The sequence below is a fragment of the Ochotona princeps genome, chromosome 16 (assembly GCF_030435755.1).
Source record: "Ochotona princeps isolate mOchPri1 chromosome 16, mOchPri1.hap1, whole genome shotgun sequence".
NCBI lineage: Eukaryota > Metazoa > Chordata > Mammalia > Lagomorpha > Ochotonidae > Ochotona > Ochotona princeps.
Genome location: NC_080847.1, coordinates 31,100,232 through 31,118,233, shown reverse-complemented (window position 1 = coordinate 31,118,233; position 18,002 = coordinate 31,100,232). Strand labels below are relative to the sequence as shown.

The window sequence follows — 18,002 nt, the reverse complement described above, 5'->3', positions numbered from 1 at the left end:
AGTATTACAGGAGGTGGAGAGTGGTGAGCCAGGAGCTGTGGATGTGGAGATCCCGGTGGAAATCTAACATTAGAACCCAGACCTGGAAGTCGCTGGAGGTTGTGGCACAAGTGGCTGCAAGCAAAAAGTTGTGTACCAACTGCAACAAGTAAAATTGCATTATAGCCCTGTGGGTGACACAGCTTAGAAACCTGCCCCAAGGAGAAAGACTCTGCTAACCAGAAGTACAATGGCCAAGAGCAAAAGAAGAGACAAAGGCACAATGAATATTACTGAAAACTCCCCTGCAAAGGAGCAAAACCCTATGCCAACCTCAGAGTTCACTGAGGAAGACATTTAGAAAATGGGGCACACAGAATTCTTAAAACTCATTTTAAAGCTTCTGATCAACAATGAGAAGCACATACAAGAGTTCAAAGAATTTAAGGAAGCAATAAAGCAAATCAAGGCTGATATATCAGAAATCAAGAACACAGTAGAGCAAATTAAAAGTACAATGGAGAGTCTCCAAAATAGAATGAAGCAAGCAGAAGAAAGAATCTCAGAATTGGAAGATATTCCTGTAATCAGGGGGAAGCAAACAAAAAGCTGCAAGCAGACCTGGATCAGGCCAAAACAAGTATTCAAGAATTGAAAGACACTATGAAGAGGCCTAATGTAAGAGTTATGGGTGCAGAAAGAGAAGGTGCAGAAAGAGAAGCTGAGTTTGCAAATGCATTTAATGAAATAATAAAGGAAAATTTCCCTAATCTGGAGAAAGAATTGGGAAATAACATCCAGGAGGGGCACAGAACTCCCAACAGGCTTGATCAAAAGCAATCTTCACCAAGACACATGATCATCAAGCTCTATTCAATTGAATATAAGGAAAAGATCCTTAAAGGTGCACGTGACAAAATCAATTGACATATAGAGGAATGCCAATTAAACTCACAGGAGATCTCTCACAGGAAACTCTACAGGCAAGAAGAGAATGGAGTGACATATTCCAGATTCTAAAAGGAAAAAATTGTCGGCCTAGGATAACATGTCCAGCAAAGCTTTCTTTTGTCTTTGAAAATGAAATAAAATTCTTCCACAGTAAAGAAAAGTTAAAAGAATTTGCCTCTCTCAAGCCTGCCCTGCAAATGATACTTCAAGATGTTCTGTTGACAGAGAAGAGGAATAGCACCCAACAAAACCAAAAGCAAGTGGGAAGAACATCCCAGTACAATGACAACAGAAGACTAAACCAATGAACAACCCATTCCTAAAATGATGGGACAAAGTACCATCCTTACATATTAACCCTGAAAATAAATGGCTTAAGCTCAATCAAACGTCATAGATTAATAGACTGGATTAAAAAAACAAAACCCATCTATTTATTGTCTAGAAGAGACACACTTCAACAAAAATCAGTGGAAACTATATCGCATGGGTTTTGTTGTTTTCTGTTAGTTTCACCTCTTCAAAACACTTCTGATTAAATCATTCAATGACTCGTAGATCATACAGTAGCATCATTTTCTTCAAGAAGGTTCTTGACTTTCATTTCTTCAGCTACACGTTAGTCATTTAGTAGCATGTTATTTAACTTCATGGTGTTGTTAATTTCTTTTTTCTCCCTGATGTTAATTTTGCTTTGTGGCTTTTCATTTAAGGGGATGTATAGTAGCTGTGTAATGGAGACTGTCATATCTAGTAACATGTCATTTAACTTCATGGCATTGTAAATTTCCTCTTTTCTTTCTATTGTTGATTTTGTATTATGACTTTTCATTTGAGGGGATGTACAGTAGCTGTGAAATGGAGACTAACATCCAGATGTGAGGATGTAGTGTGGTATGCATTTCTGCTTCCAGACAAAGATGGACTTACAATGAAACTGTTCACTATATCTTGACAATAGGATGCTGGACTCTCTGCCATTGTCCATGCCTGCAATGGTGGACATTTGACTGTGTATGCAGAACTATATTTTAGTCATGATATAGAAGAACTGGGGGGTAGGGAATTGGGGAGGGGATAAGCCTATGGAACTGTATCATAAAATGATAATAATAATAAAAAAATGTGAAAAAACAAGAACAAAAAACGGTAGATAAATAGATAGATGAAAGTATTAAAAAAAAAAAAAAAGAACAACCACATCCATCATCAGTCATTCTTTATTCCTCCAGCAACCCGGAGCTCCGAGAATTGTGATTATATTTTCTTCTTCTATGTATCTGCCTATTCTAGTTACTTTATATAAGTGTGATCATACAATATGTATATGTATTTTTGGCTGGCTTCTTTAATATAATTTTTTCAAGGTTCATCCATGTTGTAATAAATACCCATTTTCACTCCTAAACAATATTCGATGCCATTTTTTTCACCTATTCACTAGTTCATTAACATCCAGGTAATTTCCACTTTTGGCTACTGTGTATAAAACTGCAAAGAGCATCTGTAGACAAGGTTTTGTGTCCATTTGTTTCATTGTTTTAAATATATACTCAGACCAGAAAATACTGGGTCATATGAGAATTCTATATTTACTGTTTTAGGAAATTCCTGTTTGTCTTCTACATATACATCATTTTATTTTTAAATTGATTGTGAGAAAGAAGGCGAGACACAGAAAGACAGAAAGAGAAAAATTTTCCATCCAAGGCCGCAGCCAGGCAGGTCTGGGCCAGGCTGAAGCCAGGACTGAGAAGCTCCATCTTGGTCTCACACGTGGGGACAAGGGCCCCAGAACGTGGGTCATCTGCCAGGACCTTCTCAGACACACTAGCACTAAGATCAATCCAGAGCAGACCAAGGACTCAACTCTGACATGGGATACCAACAACTTCTGCAGCAGTTTATCCTACCGCATAATAACACTGGCTTCCAAACTGTTTTTGACATTCGATGTGATAGTGTGTAATGGCCTTGTCCTCCACCTTTCTCTCCCCTGGTCAGCCTCCAGCCTCTGTCCCTGCTAGCCCAAACACCATGTCTTCAATTAATTTGCAGAGTTTTAATGGAAAGATATTTGAAAGTTGAGATGGAAATTGCCAAGCAATCTGTGACTATCAGGACCATAATGGAAGATTCGGGAATGACTGATGAAGATGATGACCCAGTTCCTCTATAAATGTTCCTGCAGAGGTATTAGAAAGGTCATTCAGTGGTGCATCCACAACAGGGACGGCCCTCCTGAAGGCAAAGAAAAAGGAGCACATGTTATCCCCGTTTAGGACCAAGAATTCCTCAAAGTTGACCAAGAAAAACACTTAGGTTTTCTGGTTGCCAACTATAGACAGCAAAACTCTTCTTGGTCTGCCTTTCTGATTAAGGGGGAAATTCCTGGGGAGATTCACAAGACCTTCCAAACAAGCAGACTGTACTGAAGAAGAGGAAGAGCAGACAAACCAGTGGGGGTAAAGGGAAGTGAGATGCTGTGCGGGACACAGTGCCACTTCAAGCGCTGTTCTAAATGCTGGTCGCACTGTTCTGTTTATGAGCATTCATTTTGGGCAGCGTAGACAAAGGCTGCAGCAAACCACTAGTTTCAGCAGAATATTGTCCTCACTGCCTATATGCTCTGTGTAGACATTCAGATGTAGACTGACTGACTTCTAGTATGATCCAAAGTTCTTATTGTCTTTGCTCTGCAGGGAACTGAACTGAACTGTGTGTTCTCTATAGAAAGCAGCATTTCGGCCTTTCCCTCTTTTTGTAAAACAAATTGCTTCTTAGTTTATTGTCCAGTTAACTTGAGTGGTTTTTTTTTTTTTTAAGTTGGAATTGCAAATAAAATAACTTTCAAAAAGTTTTCTGAAATAGAATAAAGAAAATGTTCTTTGTAGTCACGCGTTGGAGTTGGAAAGAGGTTACTAGGAAGTATGACTGGTATCGCTTAGCTTATATGTAGCAGCACTCCGTTAAGGGGGTCTGAGGACTTGATTTTATGTTTGAATCCTCTCAGCTTTGAACATATTACCTAGAAGAATCAGTTAGTACTTGGTGTGTGTGTGTGTGTGTGTGTGTCTTTAGGGGAAGTGGATAAATATAAATATGCAATCAGTTTGCTTCTCAAAAAAAAGTGGATAGCCAACGCTTTTTATTCTATGCATTTTTATTTCTCATTTAGCCGGTCTGGTGAATTTGAAATGGTATTTTGAGTTACGTTTTCCTAATGATGTTCGGAATCTTTACATGTGCTTACTGGCATTGTGTATCTTCATTGATAAATGTGTCCTAAAATCCTTTCACTGTTTTTTAAGTTGCCTGTGATTGAGTTGCAAGTGTTCTCTACATCCTAAAAACAGATCATGCATCATAGAGATGATTTGAAAATCTTTTCTCCAATCGTGTGACCTGTCATTTTACTTTCTTGATGATGTTCTTTGAAGCACAGGGTTTTAATTTTGATGAAGTATAATTTACCTATTTTTACTTTCTTATGTTTTGGGTGCTACATCTGGGAATCCATTGCCAAATCTAAGATTACAAAGGTTTATTCCTCTGTGTTTTAAGAATTTTAGAGTTTTAGTTTTTATATTTAGGTCAGCGATCCATCCTGAATTCATCTTTATATGTGGTGTGAGGTGTCTGGCTTTATTCTTCAGATATCTAGCACAATGTCCCCACAACATTTAGTTTTAAAAAATACCTTTTTCTCCATAGAATAGCTATCATAGCAATATCAGAATCGATCAGTCACAAATGTAAGGGTTTCTGGAGCAGTGGACACAAAATGTAAAAGGAGAATAAGGCAGCGCATTTGGTGCTGTAGCAGAAGCATAGAACTAACTGGACAACTACCCCAAACAAACGATGACACCAAAACATTTCGGTGAATGAAGTCAATGGACATTGGAAGGGTGACATCATCCTTGGATTGGTGACACAGCAGCATTTCAGAACTGTCCAAACCACGTGGACAGAACCCTTGGAGTATGTACATTGAGACCCTGGGTTGATATGAGGAGGAGGTTCCTCATCCCTGGGTACTGGGAAGTGTGGAAAGTCATGAGTGGTTTCCCCCTTTGTTTCTCCCCTTCCCCCAGAAACAACAAGAAGAAATAGCAAATTTGGAAGCAACGAATTCACCCAATTTTCCCTAAACCTCGATCCTTCCCGCCCTGATCAACCATGTAATCATTATTTTTAAAAATAATAAATTATTATTAAAAAATCAGTTCATTAATATCTGAAATAATCCAATCAGGATTTTGATAAAAGTTATGTTGAATTTGTAGATCAGTTGGGGAAATGTCGTAACTTTGGTGGTATTACCTCTTCCAACCCATAACAACTGGAATTCTTATGCATTGAGTCATTTTTCTTTTTTTCAAAATTGCTTTGTAGTTGTCAGAGTTTGCTTGGATTTACTTTGCTAAATTTATTCCTAAGTATTTTATTCTCTTTTAAAAAGATCTATCTTACTTTAACTTGAAAAAGTTACAGAGGGAGGGAAAGGCAGAGAGAGATATTCCGTCTGCTGGTTCATTGGCCTCAATGGCCAGAGTTGGGCTGGTATGAGGCTGGGAGCCCAGGGATTCTTTTTGGCCTTTCACATGGGTGCAGGGCCCCAAGGCCTTGAGCCATCCTCCACTGGCCATTATTAGGGAGCTGGGTTGGAAATGGAGAAGCTGAACAAATCAGTGCCTATGTGGGATGCCAATGTCACAGAAAGAGGATTAACTTGCTATGCCATCACTCCAGCGCCAGTATTTTATTCTTTTGATAGTATTGCAAGTGGAATTGTTTTCTTATTTTGATTTATGAATTGCAAACTGCTAGTATATAGAAATATAACAAATGGGCCTGGCACGGTAGCTTAGTAGCTAACGTCCTTGCCTTACACACGCCAAGTTCCCATATAGGCCCCACTTCCCATCCAGCTCCCTGCCTGTAGCCTGGAAAAGCTGTCGAGAACGACTCGAAGCCTTGGGACCCTGTACCCGCATAGAAGACCTGGAAGAAGCTCCTGGCTCCTGGCTTTGGATTGGTGCAACTTCGGTCATTGCAGCTGCTTGGGCAGTGAGTCAGTGGATGGAAGATCTTCCTCTCTGTCTCTTCTCCTCTCTGTATATCTGACTTTGTAATAAAAATAAAATCAATCTTTAAAAAAAATAAATATAACAGACTTGTTTTACAGGTGTTCTACAACTTTGCCGAACTTATTAATTCTAACATTTCCTCTCCTGAGGATTTTCTCTGTATAAGACCCTGTCATCTGTACCTGGAGTTCTTTTACTTCTTCTTTTCCAAATGGATGTCTTCTATATCTTTGCCTGCCTAATTGTCTTGGTCAGAGCTCCTGATAAAATGTTTCATGGAAATGGCCAAAACAGACATCAACTGTCTTGCTGCTGATCTTACAGCGAAAGCTCTAAGTCTTCCACCAATAATAAGCTTAATATTAGCGAGGCCGGTATTGTGGCACAGTGGGTTAAGCTATTGCCTGTGATGCTGACATCCCATAAACTGCTTGTTTGAAACCTGGCTGCCTCACTAATATATTTTATTTTAACTCAATATATATGAAATTTTATCATTCCAATGGTTATCAATATTTTAAAAATCAATGAGATTTTTTCCATCATTTTTTGTGTTAAATCTTTGAAATGCAGTTTGTGTCTTCTATGTGAAGTGTATCTCAATTCACATACTAAGTTTTCATCAGAAATATGTGATCTGTATTTAAATTCCATGAAATCTATAGTTGGAAAATAAACTAACATATCTCAGTTGTTCCAAACATACCAAACTTTTCAAATAACCAAAGCAAGTGTCAATTTTAAATTAATTAAAACAAATAAAATTTAAAGTTCATTTCCTCAGTCTAACAAACCACATTTCAAGTGCTCTACAGCCACATAGGGCTGATGGCTACTCTATCAGACAGTCCAACGCTGAAGCCCTTTCTTCATAGTTTAAAGTCTATTTACTTATTTCCATTTACTTTAAAGGCAGAGTGACAGACAGGAAGAATGCTTCTACCCTCTGGTTCACTCCTCATATCCCTGTAATAGCCAGAGCTGGGCCAGGCCAAAGCCAGGAGACTCTTTTTGGGCCATTTTGCTGCCTCCTTAGCAAGAAGCTGGATCAGAAGCTTCCAGAGACAGGATTCCATCATAGGGATTCCACTAGGGGAAAAAGGTGACCCAAATGTGACTTAGCCAACCCTCACAACTTTCTTAGCAGATAGGTACTGTGAAGGTACTTAACCAGGACTCACAACCAGACAAGGGCAGAACCAACATAAGGTCTGATCTTGGCTCTGAAATGGGCCTCAGCTCTCTACCTGAGCTGCTTACTGTGTAGTCACAGGAATTTCTCAAAAGTTGGTCCTTAACCCAGAATCATAAAGTGGATTCCTGAGCTTTCCCTAACTGTCCATTCCACAAGAGAAGCTGGTCTTACAGAAGAACAATTAATGTCCTTCGGGATCAGGGAGGAGAGCTTTCTCTGGTCCGAGCCTGGCTCCACCTCTGGACCCCCGCCCTCCCTCGCAGTGACCATCGGGATCGCTTCGAAAACCCCTCACAGCAAACAATCATACAAACTAAAAAAAAAAAAAAAAAAAAAAACCAACAAAAAACCTAAAATAAATAGACAAACAACAGAAAGTAGAGCTTGAAATCTGACAGGAAAGAGCTGGCATGGATTGGCTCATGCCTTGCTGGGTGGGACACAAAGATTAGTCACTCCTCACCATGGTGTTGAGGATTTTCCTGCACCCCCCCCCCAAAAAAAATGTTCTGCACGTTAAATGTCGACAAATATCTTGTTAGAGTTACAAGCCAGTCTAGATTATCCCAAAATCTGCCAAGATCAACAAAATTATACTTCAACACAACAAATGGCTAAATACTAAAATGAAATAGACATGAGACAGCTGAATGGTACCCTATAGCCTTTTCAAGGTATATAGCAGCCGGTCCGGTCCTGTATATAAACTAAAATTGAGATGTCAATGAGCTAATCATAGGTTGTGGTTAGGACTTGTTTTTTGTTATTTTGTTCTTTGATTTTTGTTTTTTTTTTTTTTAACATACTGGTTACTCAAAACCATGTCAATTCCATAATATTGCAAATTGCTGTTGATGTTATATTGGGACTCTTAATTGACTGTGATGATATTATACCAGCTCTGACTTCGGACCAGAAATGGTCTCCCCAAGAAACTGTTCAACCCATCTGGACAATAAGTAGCTGGACTCTATGCTTGGTATATGTTTGCAAGGAAAGAATCTTGATTGAATTTGAATTGTAATACTGCATCAATGTGGAGGAATCCACCAGGGGGGAGGGGAGGGGGAGGGGGGTTCCCAAAGCCTATGAAACTGTCACATAATGCTAAATATTAATTAAAAATAAAAAAAAAGAGAAGCTGGTCTTGAATTTGCTGTAGCGAGCAGTAAAAATCTGAGGCCCACCATCTACACCATGTTTCTAAGTATCCCAATGTCACAGTCTGATGGTAATCAAGAAAGAAGGTTCAAAGCGCAAGGAGCAAGGAGCACCCCACAAGTGGCGGCCAACTCAGTTCCCATCTTTTGCAGGGAACCACTGAAATTCTTCCCTGTCCTCAAACGGCTGGTAGAGAAATACCTGTTGGCACAATGGAATGGAAAAACCACAGAAATAGTCACTAGGAATCACATGCTTGCCACCAGCCAGGAGCTGTGCCCAGGACTCCTGGGAGTCAAAGGAGAGTAAGAGGATAATCAATGGAATATCACATAGCCCTTAGAATGAGAAAAGATGTCCACAGTGTGTTGTTAGCTGGAGAAGCAAGCTTCAAAGCCATATGGATCCTGTGTGCTCCTATCCTTGGAGGATTTGTATGTCATGCTCATTGCATATAGAACACCTCTCAGCATGAAGACATCACTGGGCAGAACCCTCACCATCTATTCTTACACCAGTATGTTGGCTCTATATACCTATTACCCATAAGCATGTTGCATCTTCTACTTTAAAAAAATTACTCTTAAGAATACTTTTGAAGGAAAAAAAAAAAGGTCACTGTAACATCTGAAGTTCAAATTAGACAAAGAGGTTCAATTATCCCCAAATTGCAGGTGGGAGAACTGAGGCTCACAGAATCAGCACCAGGGGCCCTGCCCAAGGCTCCAGAACTCGTACATAGCAGAAAACCAAGCAGTGGCAGCCAGGACTGTCTGTTGACAGCTCTGATGACAAGAACACAACAAAGACTCGGGAACTGGGAGGCCCAGCTGTCACAAGCCTGGGCAGAGCCTACCTTGAGGTCCAGGTGCAGGATGTAGTGCTGGTGGAGGTAGTGCACGCCTTCACAGATCTGCTTGGTGAACAACACCACATCCAGTTCAGTCAGATGGTACTTCTCATCCGTGATCCGGTCGAAGAGTTCACCCCCATCCACACTGCCAGCACAGAAGGAGAGGTGGGCGTCTACTGAGCAAGGTTCTCAGAGTACTGTCCAATGGCTATTGCTAACAGTTGAAAGAAGCTGACCCAGACAAGTCTAAGATTATATCCTGTAGATCACAGAGCCACTGCCATCTGGTATTGTATGGGATCTTTCCTGTGGCCCATTCACAGCAAAAACTCAGAGTATAGGTCGCAAAACGGAAACAAGAGGGGTCAGTGTTGTGGCACTGCAGTTTAAGCTGTTGCCTGCTACATTGGCATCCCATTTTGGAGCACTACTCCGCTTCTCATCCAACTCCCTACTAATGCACCTGAGAAGGCAGTAGAAGATGGCCCAATTGATCGGGCCCCAGTCACAGACATGGGATATCTGAATGGAGTTCCTGGCTCCTGACTTCAGGCGTGGCCCAGGAGAAATGGATGGAACATTCATTCTCTCTCTCTCTCTCTCTCTCTCTCTCTCCTTTCCTCTCTCCTTCTCTCCCACTGTGTGTGTGTGTGTGTGTGTGTGTGTGTGTGTGTGTGTGACAGAGAGAGAGAGAGGAAAGGAGAGAGAGATTCCTAAACAAAGAGAAGTAATGGACCAAGGAGAAGACAGGATGGTCTTCAATGTTGCTAACCAAGGCTAACTTTGAATACTCCACACCAGACTTACAAACACATCTGCCTACAGGGAGCCACCAGTACCCTCATGGCAAGCAAATCAACTATGCAAATCAGATCATAAATGAGGTAAACAATTTCTGAAAACAGTCATTAGTCAACCTTGCTTTTCCATTTTCTTATAAAGATGTGATGTGACAAATATTTTTACTTTCCTCGGTCCTTGCAGCAGAAAAACTGCAACACAAACACATACATCAGTGGACTTTGAGCCTTTCGCCTCAGTGCCAGGGCCGGCTGGCAGGTGGGAGACAGGCAGCCCTGCCCACCGGGCACAGCCAGTGTGAGCTCCAGCACAGTTTCCAGGCAGATGTGCAACTGCACTATTCGATCTGCACTTTCCAGAGGAATCTGATTCTAGATTTTACATGACATTTTCTCCTTTCCAATTGTTTCTTCTTCAAAATAATGGAATCCTTCATGAATTTCTTGGGACCTTCGTGCAGAGGTCGTGCTCATCTGTGTGTGGTTCTGATTTCAGCACACGTGTGCTAAAGTAAGAAAGAACTCAAACTGTTAACAGCTGAAACTCAAAATTACCCCAAGCAGTGTAGGCAGAGCTGCTGCACCCCACTGGCTTATGAGAAGATGAGTCCATAGAGAAGGTCAAGCAGGCAAGCCAGGGAAGAGGGGGCGCCGAGGCACTGGAAGTCTCAGCAAGAGGAATGCAAGGGGTGGCTTGGCTCCAGCCCCACCTCTGGGCCCAAGGAGCAGGTGCTACCCCAGCCCTAGACACTCACTACTCCAGGACGAGCGTGCAGCTGTGCTTGCCCTCGAAGGCATCGTAGAGCTGGATCAGGTTCACATGGCTGAGCTGGTTCATGATGTTGACCTCATTCTTCACATCCTCCTGGTAGAACCCGGGGGAGAGAAGTGTCCACACATGTGGACCAGCTGTGCCTCCCAAGACACACACACACACACACACGCACACACTCATGCTTTCACACCAAATCTCCTTGATCCATCAACTAAACTAGGTGTTAGAACAGATGAGACCTTTATCCAGAGAAAAGTTTTATTGATCTATTTCATAGATCGCAACTCTGAGGCCCAAGAAGGAGATGACTTTGTGATGTAGGGTCTCACAGGTAGCTTGGCAGTGCCATGCCTCAGTGCCCACCAGAAGTCTAAGGGGTGAGGGGGGTGAGTGCTGATGGAAGGAACAGAGTCATGGGAAAGAGGCAGGAAGGGCTGTGGGCACTGCTCATTGTGCACAGGGGTCTGGGGCACTGGGCTGGGTGAGGATGACGATCTAAAGGAAGTGAATGAGTCCTGAGCTTGGCCAGAGGCACCTGGCTGGCCCAAGACAGATGCCTCACCCGGTCCTTGGCGCTCTTCACTTTGATGATCTTGGCTGCCAACAGAAGCCCCGTGGACTTCTCTGTGCACCTGTGGACCTGGCCAAACCGGCCCCTGTAGAGATACAGGGGTGAATCAGAGGTTGAAGGGCCAGGGGGGTTCACCTGCACATCCATCTGGCAACTGGTTCCTTAGGCTTCCTGCTCCTTATTTGCTTCTCCACACCCACCCTGAAAACCACCCTACACCCCAAAGCATACACTTGCTGTCACCCATACAACAGAGGCTCTCATGACACCTAGAAACAATCCCTTCATCCTATTTCCTGGGTCTCTTCTGTACCCTAAGGGAAAGCCACCTTACTCCACACCCATGGGCCATTCTGTCCCACAGAAACTGTCCTACACTCTAGAAGCTATCTTTCTCATGACACCCAAGTCACCTTTCCTGTATCCACGCCCTGTACCTCCCCTTGCCCAGGCTGCAGGGGCCCTCCTTGCCCTCTGGGGCTATGCTGTCTTTCTTACAGTGCGCAGGCTATCCATCTCCTACTCCAGGCTTGATTGGCCAATTCCTGGAATCACCCAGCAGTGGGTTCGGCCTCTAGCTCAAAGTGGGCTCTGCCCCCACTGCACCTGCTTCCACTCTTGACGGGCAGACAGCCACCTACCCTCCCAAGACTTCATTCTGGCGTACTGTGTAACCTGTAGAGATTGAGGTCTCCTTGACGCTCACCACTCGGTGTTCAAAAGGTGCAGGCGGGGCGGGGCTGTCATCTGTTGGGGAGACCACACAGAGGCTGTGAGCCAGGAGAACCACCTGGCAAACCAAGTGGCAAGCCCATAGCCCTTTGTTCAGCCCTAGTATATGAACTGGGCTAGAGTCCCCCGGATGTTAGGGTGCAAGCTAGTCAACCCCCAGAAAACGACAGAGTCTCGCTGGTAATGCAAAAAGCAAAAAGAGTTTATTGTGCCAGCTTTCTCGGGTCAGACCATACTTGGAGCACGCAGGCCAGCCAAGTGGAGGTCGGACTACCCCTAACATAGGACTAGAGATTATATAGGCACTTTTGGCTATAACACACATCAACATCAACTTAAAATTAACAACTTTAGACTTTTATGGCTCCCAAGTGCAAGCAGTCTACTCTGGTCCCATGGCTCATCCCATCCTGGCACCCTTATCTTTACGGCTCCTCCAGTCCCTGGGACTGGGGAACTGCGCCCCTGCCTTCCTGCACCCGGGTTAGTTGATAGATAAGGTTACAGAGGAACAAAGGACAGATTTATCGCTAAAGTGGAGTTTTCCCACAATTCAGGTGCCTCCTGACCTGGCGAAGTAGCGGCTCCTTGCCACAAAGGGCCTAATATCGCCTAATACTAACATTCTAACATTCTAACATACTAACATTATGCCAACACTCTAACAGAATCATCCCAGTGAAGGCAGCTGTTGTGGCACAACAGGTTAGGCCCCTGCCTGGAACACCTGCATCCCCTATGGGAATGCCTGGGATGCAGTCCTGTCTCTATCTTTGTTCTAGCTCCCTCTCGATGCATGCTCTTGAAGGTCAACTCAAATACCAACAGCCAGATTTGGGACAAGTCAAAGCCAAGAGCTCAGAATTCAGTCTGGCTCTCCCACATGGGTTACAGGGACCATATACTTGAGCTACCACCTGTTATCTACCAAGGGCACACACTGGCAGGAAGGTGGCATCAGAAACAGAGCCAGAACTTGAATTAGACACTTGATAGGAGCTCTATCACAGGCTTTCTAGTCCTCTAGTGTGGTTGGGACCAGCTACCTTTTTCTTATAAAAAATTTATTTTTTTATTGGAAAGGCAGATCAGATTTGCAGTGAGAAGGAGAGACAAAGGAAGATATTTCATCTGCTGATTCACTTTCCAAATGGCTGCAATAGCTAGAGCTGAGCTGATCTGAAGCTTCTTCTAGGTCTCCCATGTGGGTGAAAGATCCTAAGGCTTTGGACCATCCTACACTGCTTTCTTGGACTATAAGCAAGGAGCTGGAAGGGAGGTGGAGCATCTAGGACATGAACCAGAGCCCATATGGATTCCTGGTGGGTACAAGGTGAGGATTTAGCCATTGAGCCATCATGCTGGGCCCAGGACCAACTATCTTAATCACAGCAACTTAACCACTGTGCCAAACACCCGCCACATGCCTTGCTGGTCTCCACCCAAAGCAATAACAATGGCAGAACTATAAGGCAGGTTGGTGGATTGGGGAACTCTATCTGCATGGGGAACTCTATCTGCCTGCCCCACCTCCAGCCATTGGCAGTTCCGCATCTCTGCACATGGGTCTCCAGCCATGGGATGGACTTGGAGGCTATTTGTACTTCACACCTGCATTATTCATCCCTAGAGGCTGAGCATGCCTCTACCAGGAGCAGGGCTGCAAATCCACTAAACTTAGAGCCCCTGGGGGACCAGAGAACAGCCTCACTTACCCAGAATCATGCCGCCAGCCTTGGCATCAGGAGGCGTCTTCCCTCCTGCTTCAGCTCTCCCAGAGCCCCCGGCTGCGCAGTCCTTCCTGGGCTCAGGATGTCCTGCTTCCAGGCCTTTGTCTTGCTGCAGGACCAGGATCCTGGCAGCATCATCTGCTTCATTGCTGCTGGCCAAGTGTGATGTCACAACTGCCTCATCTCCAGGCCTTTGCTCTCCTGCCTTTGTAACTTTATCGCTGCTCTTCTCCTGCAGTGCGGGAAATTCTCTGGTCCCTCCAGGGGGCTCATCTCCTGACTGAGTCCCAGGATTTTCAGGGCAGTATCCGGGACCAAGTGGGTCTTGCTCACCTGCAGAGGCAGCTACTGCAGCCTCTGCAGGGACTGTGGGTCTCAGGCTGCCCCCTCGTGTCACAAGCAGCTCCCCTGGAGTATCCATCTCCTGCACGTGGATGGAGATCCTGGGGCAGACAGAAATATGGCCTGAGGTTAGTTAAACACAAAGACCCTGGAGTCAGAACAGATAGGCACTCAAAGCCTATAGCTATCACTCACTGCCAGTGGCCTCTTGACCTCTTGTCTGTGAAATGGAGAAGTCATGCAGTTATACCAGTAGGCTCACACTTGTGGCTGAAATCAGCAGGTTCTCAACCCTGCCTCTGGCATCTCTGAGCACATCTACCCAGACAGGACACTATGGCATGGGACTGGCTTCCACAAAAGATGGTACCCACTAGCTTGAGAACCCAACAAAGATAGCAAGATGTCCCATGAGGTTCTTGAAAACCGACTTCCGTCCCAGGAGGACTGTGGCCTGCAGGTGGAAGATCGGGTCCCTCTCCCCTTCTTCTAGGCCTCAGTCTACCCTCCCAGCCAATTTAAGGGGAAAACCCACATCAAACATCACGTTAGAAGCCAGCAATCAGATGCAGCTAATTAAAATCAGGCAGTTAGACACCACTGGAGCAGGCTAAGCTTTCCTCTGCAATGTCTGCATCCTGTTTAGGAGTGTAGGTGCTAGTCCCAAATCTTTCTTGCGCCACTGGGAAAGCCCATGTACTGGGACCATCATCACCCACATGGGAGACCTCATGGAGTTCCTGGCTCTTGAATCCTGACTTGAGCCTGGCTCAGCCTTGGTCATTGCAGCCATTTCACGAGTGAAACACTTGATGGAATCTCTCTGTCAAATAAATGAACCAATTAAAAAAAAAAAATAACACCCAGGCCATGGCTCCCAAGACTGGACTTTGTTTCTCTGGTGTAAACAGAGCCATGGCCTTCGTGGCTGCAGAGCACTCCCTGCTTCCCTTCAAACCCAGCACGCCCAGGCCCACTTCATTTATCTTCATTACATCAATCTGCAATAGTGAGTGGGTGCCAGGAAGGCCCTCTGAGCCCTGACACCCTGAGGGAGAGGCCTGGACCCTGAGCCACCTCAATTCTGCTCGCCCTCAGTGGGACCACAGTGTTTCCTCATCACGGGCTCTATGTGGCTTAGCAAGGAGCCGGAAGGGACAGTATCTGATGTGGACTAGTCTTGAGGAGGAAGTCAGGTGGTCTCGTCTTCGCTCTGCCTGTGGGTTGCCAGACAGTTTTACACAAGTCCAGCTGCAGTTCCATCCTCTGTCAAGCAGGAGTGGTTACACCTTTCAGGAGCACTCAGAGTCAAATGAGAGGGGAAGCATACATATAGGGTGCAAAAAGCGAGGCCTTCCAGCAGGTGTTGTGATACAGGAAGTTAATCCCAGTTGCAACACTGGCATTCCAAATGATAAGAATTCAAGTCCCAGCTGCTCTTTTCTTGATCCAGGAAGCAACAGAAGGTGACTTGAGTACTTGCATCCCTTCCACCCAGATAGAAGACACAGTTGCAGCTCCTGGTTCTTGCCCTTGGCTTGGCCCACCCCTAGCTGTTGTGGTCTTTTAGGAAGTCAAACCAACAGATGGAAGCTCTCCCCCTCTTTCTCCCTCTTTCTCTGTAACTCTGACTTTCAAATAGATAAATACATCTTTTGAAAAAAAAAAAAAAACAACTTAAAATCAACATACCGTATGATCCAGCAATAGCACTCCTAGGAATATATCCAAATCACCTGTTTTATGAGAAACCAACATGTATCCCAATGTTCATAGCAGCACAATCAGCAATCGCAAAAACATGGAAGCAACCAAAATGCCCATCAGCAGAGGATTGGATAAGAAAGCTATGGTTCATCTACTCCATGGAATACTACTCAGCTATTAAAAAAAACAAAATGCAGTTCTTTGTGGCCAAATGGCCCAAACTGGAAACCATAATGCTAAGGGAAATGAGCCAATCCCAAAAGGTTAGATACCACATGTTTGCCTTAATTTAAGATGATATGATGTTATGTAAAACATGTAATGCTATGTATGTTATGTTATAAGTTGTGTATAAACTAAAATTGAAGTGTCAATGAGGTGGTCACAGAATGTGGTTAAGAACTCGCATGTATTTTTAACATATTGGTTACTCATTACTATGTCAATTAATTCCATAATGATGTAAATTTTTGCTGATGGTATATGGGAAGGGTCTCCCTAAGAAGCCATTGAACTAGGTCGGACAGCAGGATGCTGGACTCTATGTTTGGTATATGCTTGCAGTGAGGGAATCTCAACTGAGCTTGAGCTGTGGTTATGTAGCAAGGTGGAGTAACCCAACATGGGGGGGAGGGTGTGGGGAGGGGTGGAGGTATCCCATTACCTATTAAACTGTCACATAATACAATGTAATTAAATAAAATAAAATTAATTTTGCTTTTAAAAAAAAAGTAGGGCTTAAAATAGTGCCGTTACCATGGAGAACCACAGAGTCTTCAAAAAATTAACAGTAAAAAAGAAAATTGCAAATAGAATTATCATATATTCTAGCAATTGCACTTCTGGGTGAAATACAGAAAAATCAAAAGCAAGGTCTCCAAAGATACTTGTACACTCCTGTTCTTAGTGGCGTTAGTCTCAGAAGCCAGGACATGAAGCTGCCCAAACGTCCACGGATTGACGGATGGATCAACAAAATACGGCACATATATACAACAGATCTTTATCCGTAAAAGGAAATTCTGACACCTGCTGCTGCACAGCTGGACCTTGTAACATCACATTAAGTAAACATAAAAGGATAAATTCCTGTATGACCCCATTCCACTCACTAGTAGTAGCAAGATTACAGGGCTGGGAGCTGGGGAGAATTGGGAGTTGTTTACTGGGTGCAGGGTCTGCCAGATATGAAAGTTCTAGAGCTCTAAAGCTTGCAGCACTGTGAACACACTTGCCGCTGAGCCACATAGTGGCTAAGGTGGGAGCATGTATGTTATGTGCTTTTCATCGGAATATAAAGAAGAGAACTAGAGGCTTTTCTCCAGCCTCTGAAGCCCCAGGGCCGCCTCTGAGTGATTGGAATTTGGAAGGCAGTGTGTGCCCCTGATATGTCCGAAAGACCTTGCAAACCATCCACAGCCACACGCAGGGCATGTGGCACTGGCAGGAGGCAGACAACCTTTCCACACTGTGCCCCTCAGGGTCAAAGATGGATCAGGGATGACGATGCAGAATAGGATATGTTGCACCCAGCCAAATCAACCCAAACCTAGCTGCGGTCGCATCGCCAAACCAGGGACACAGGAGACTGTGGCAAGCCAGTCACTGAAGGAATAGCTAGGCAGTCAGCTTAGGCCAGTGGTCACTGTCTGCACCTTTGGTCTTCATTTTCAGGAGGGCACAGGATGCCCCCTGATAGTGCCAAATCCAGTGCCATGCAGTTTCATGCCATGCTCAACATCCAAGCTCTCCTACACACTGCATGCCCACAGCAGGCATCTTATCATTTACTGCACCTGTGTCACCAAGTCCAGAGAACGGCCTCAGGGTCCTCTACCCAGGGAAAGTGCCAAGCAGAGCAGCTAGGAGATGCTGGACTTTAAATACCCATGCTTGAGGTGAGGGGGAACAGGCAGTGATCTTGCTCAGCCCCCACTGCAGGCCCCAAGGGCCTGAGCATCAGCTCCAGCCTGAAGTTGAGATGGAGATCCTGCCTTCCCACTCAGCATCTTCCTGGGACCCCTAGCAGGTTCACAGAAAGTTCATCCCCAGCTCCAGATTCCACATTTAGAGCCTTGGCCTCACCCCAGTGGTGCCTGCCAGGAATTCCTCT

The 18,002-nt window shown here is 44.4% G+C and overlaps 1 protein-coding gene across 4 annotated transcripts in view; it reads right to left on the bottom strand.

Annotated features, from left to right (window-relative positions):
• Positions 1–18,002, bottom strand: part of MYLK3 (myosin light chain kinase 3) — a 56,021-nt gene that overhangs the window by 10,274 nt on the left and 27,745 nt on the right. For all 4 annotated transcript variants that reach the window (XM_058674111.1, XM_058674110.1, XM_058674109.1 and 1 more), the window contains 5 exons: positions 13,826–14,283; positions 12,020–12,125; positions 11,370–11,463; positions 10,788–10,897; positions 9,236–9,377 (listed from right to left, as the gene is read on the bottom strand). In XM_058674111.1, coding sequence (XP_058530094.1) covers positions 9,236–9,377; positions 10,788–10,897; positions 11,370–11,463; positions 12,020–12,125; positions 13,826–14,283 — 910 coding nt within the window. The remainder of the gene's footprint in view (positions 1–9,235; positions 9,378–10,787; positions 10,898–11,369; positions 11,464–12,019; positions 12,126–13,825; positions 14,284–18,002) is intronic.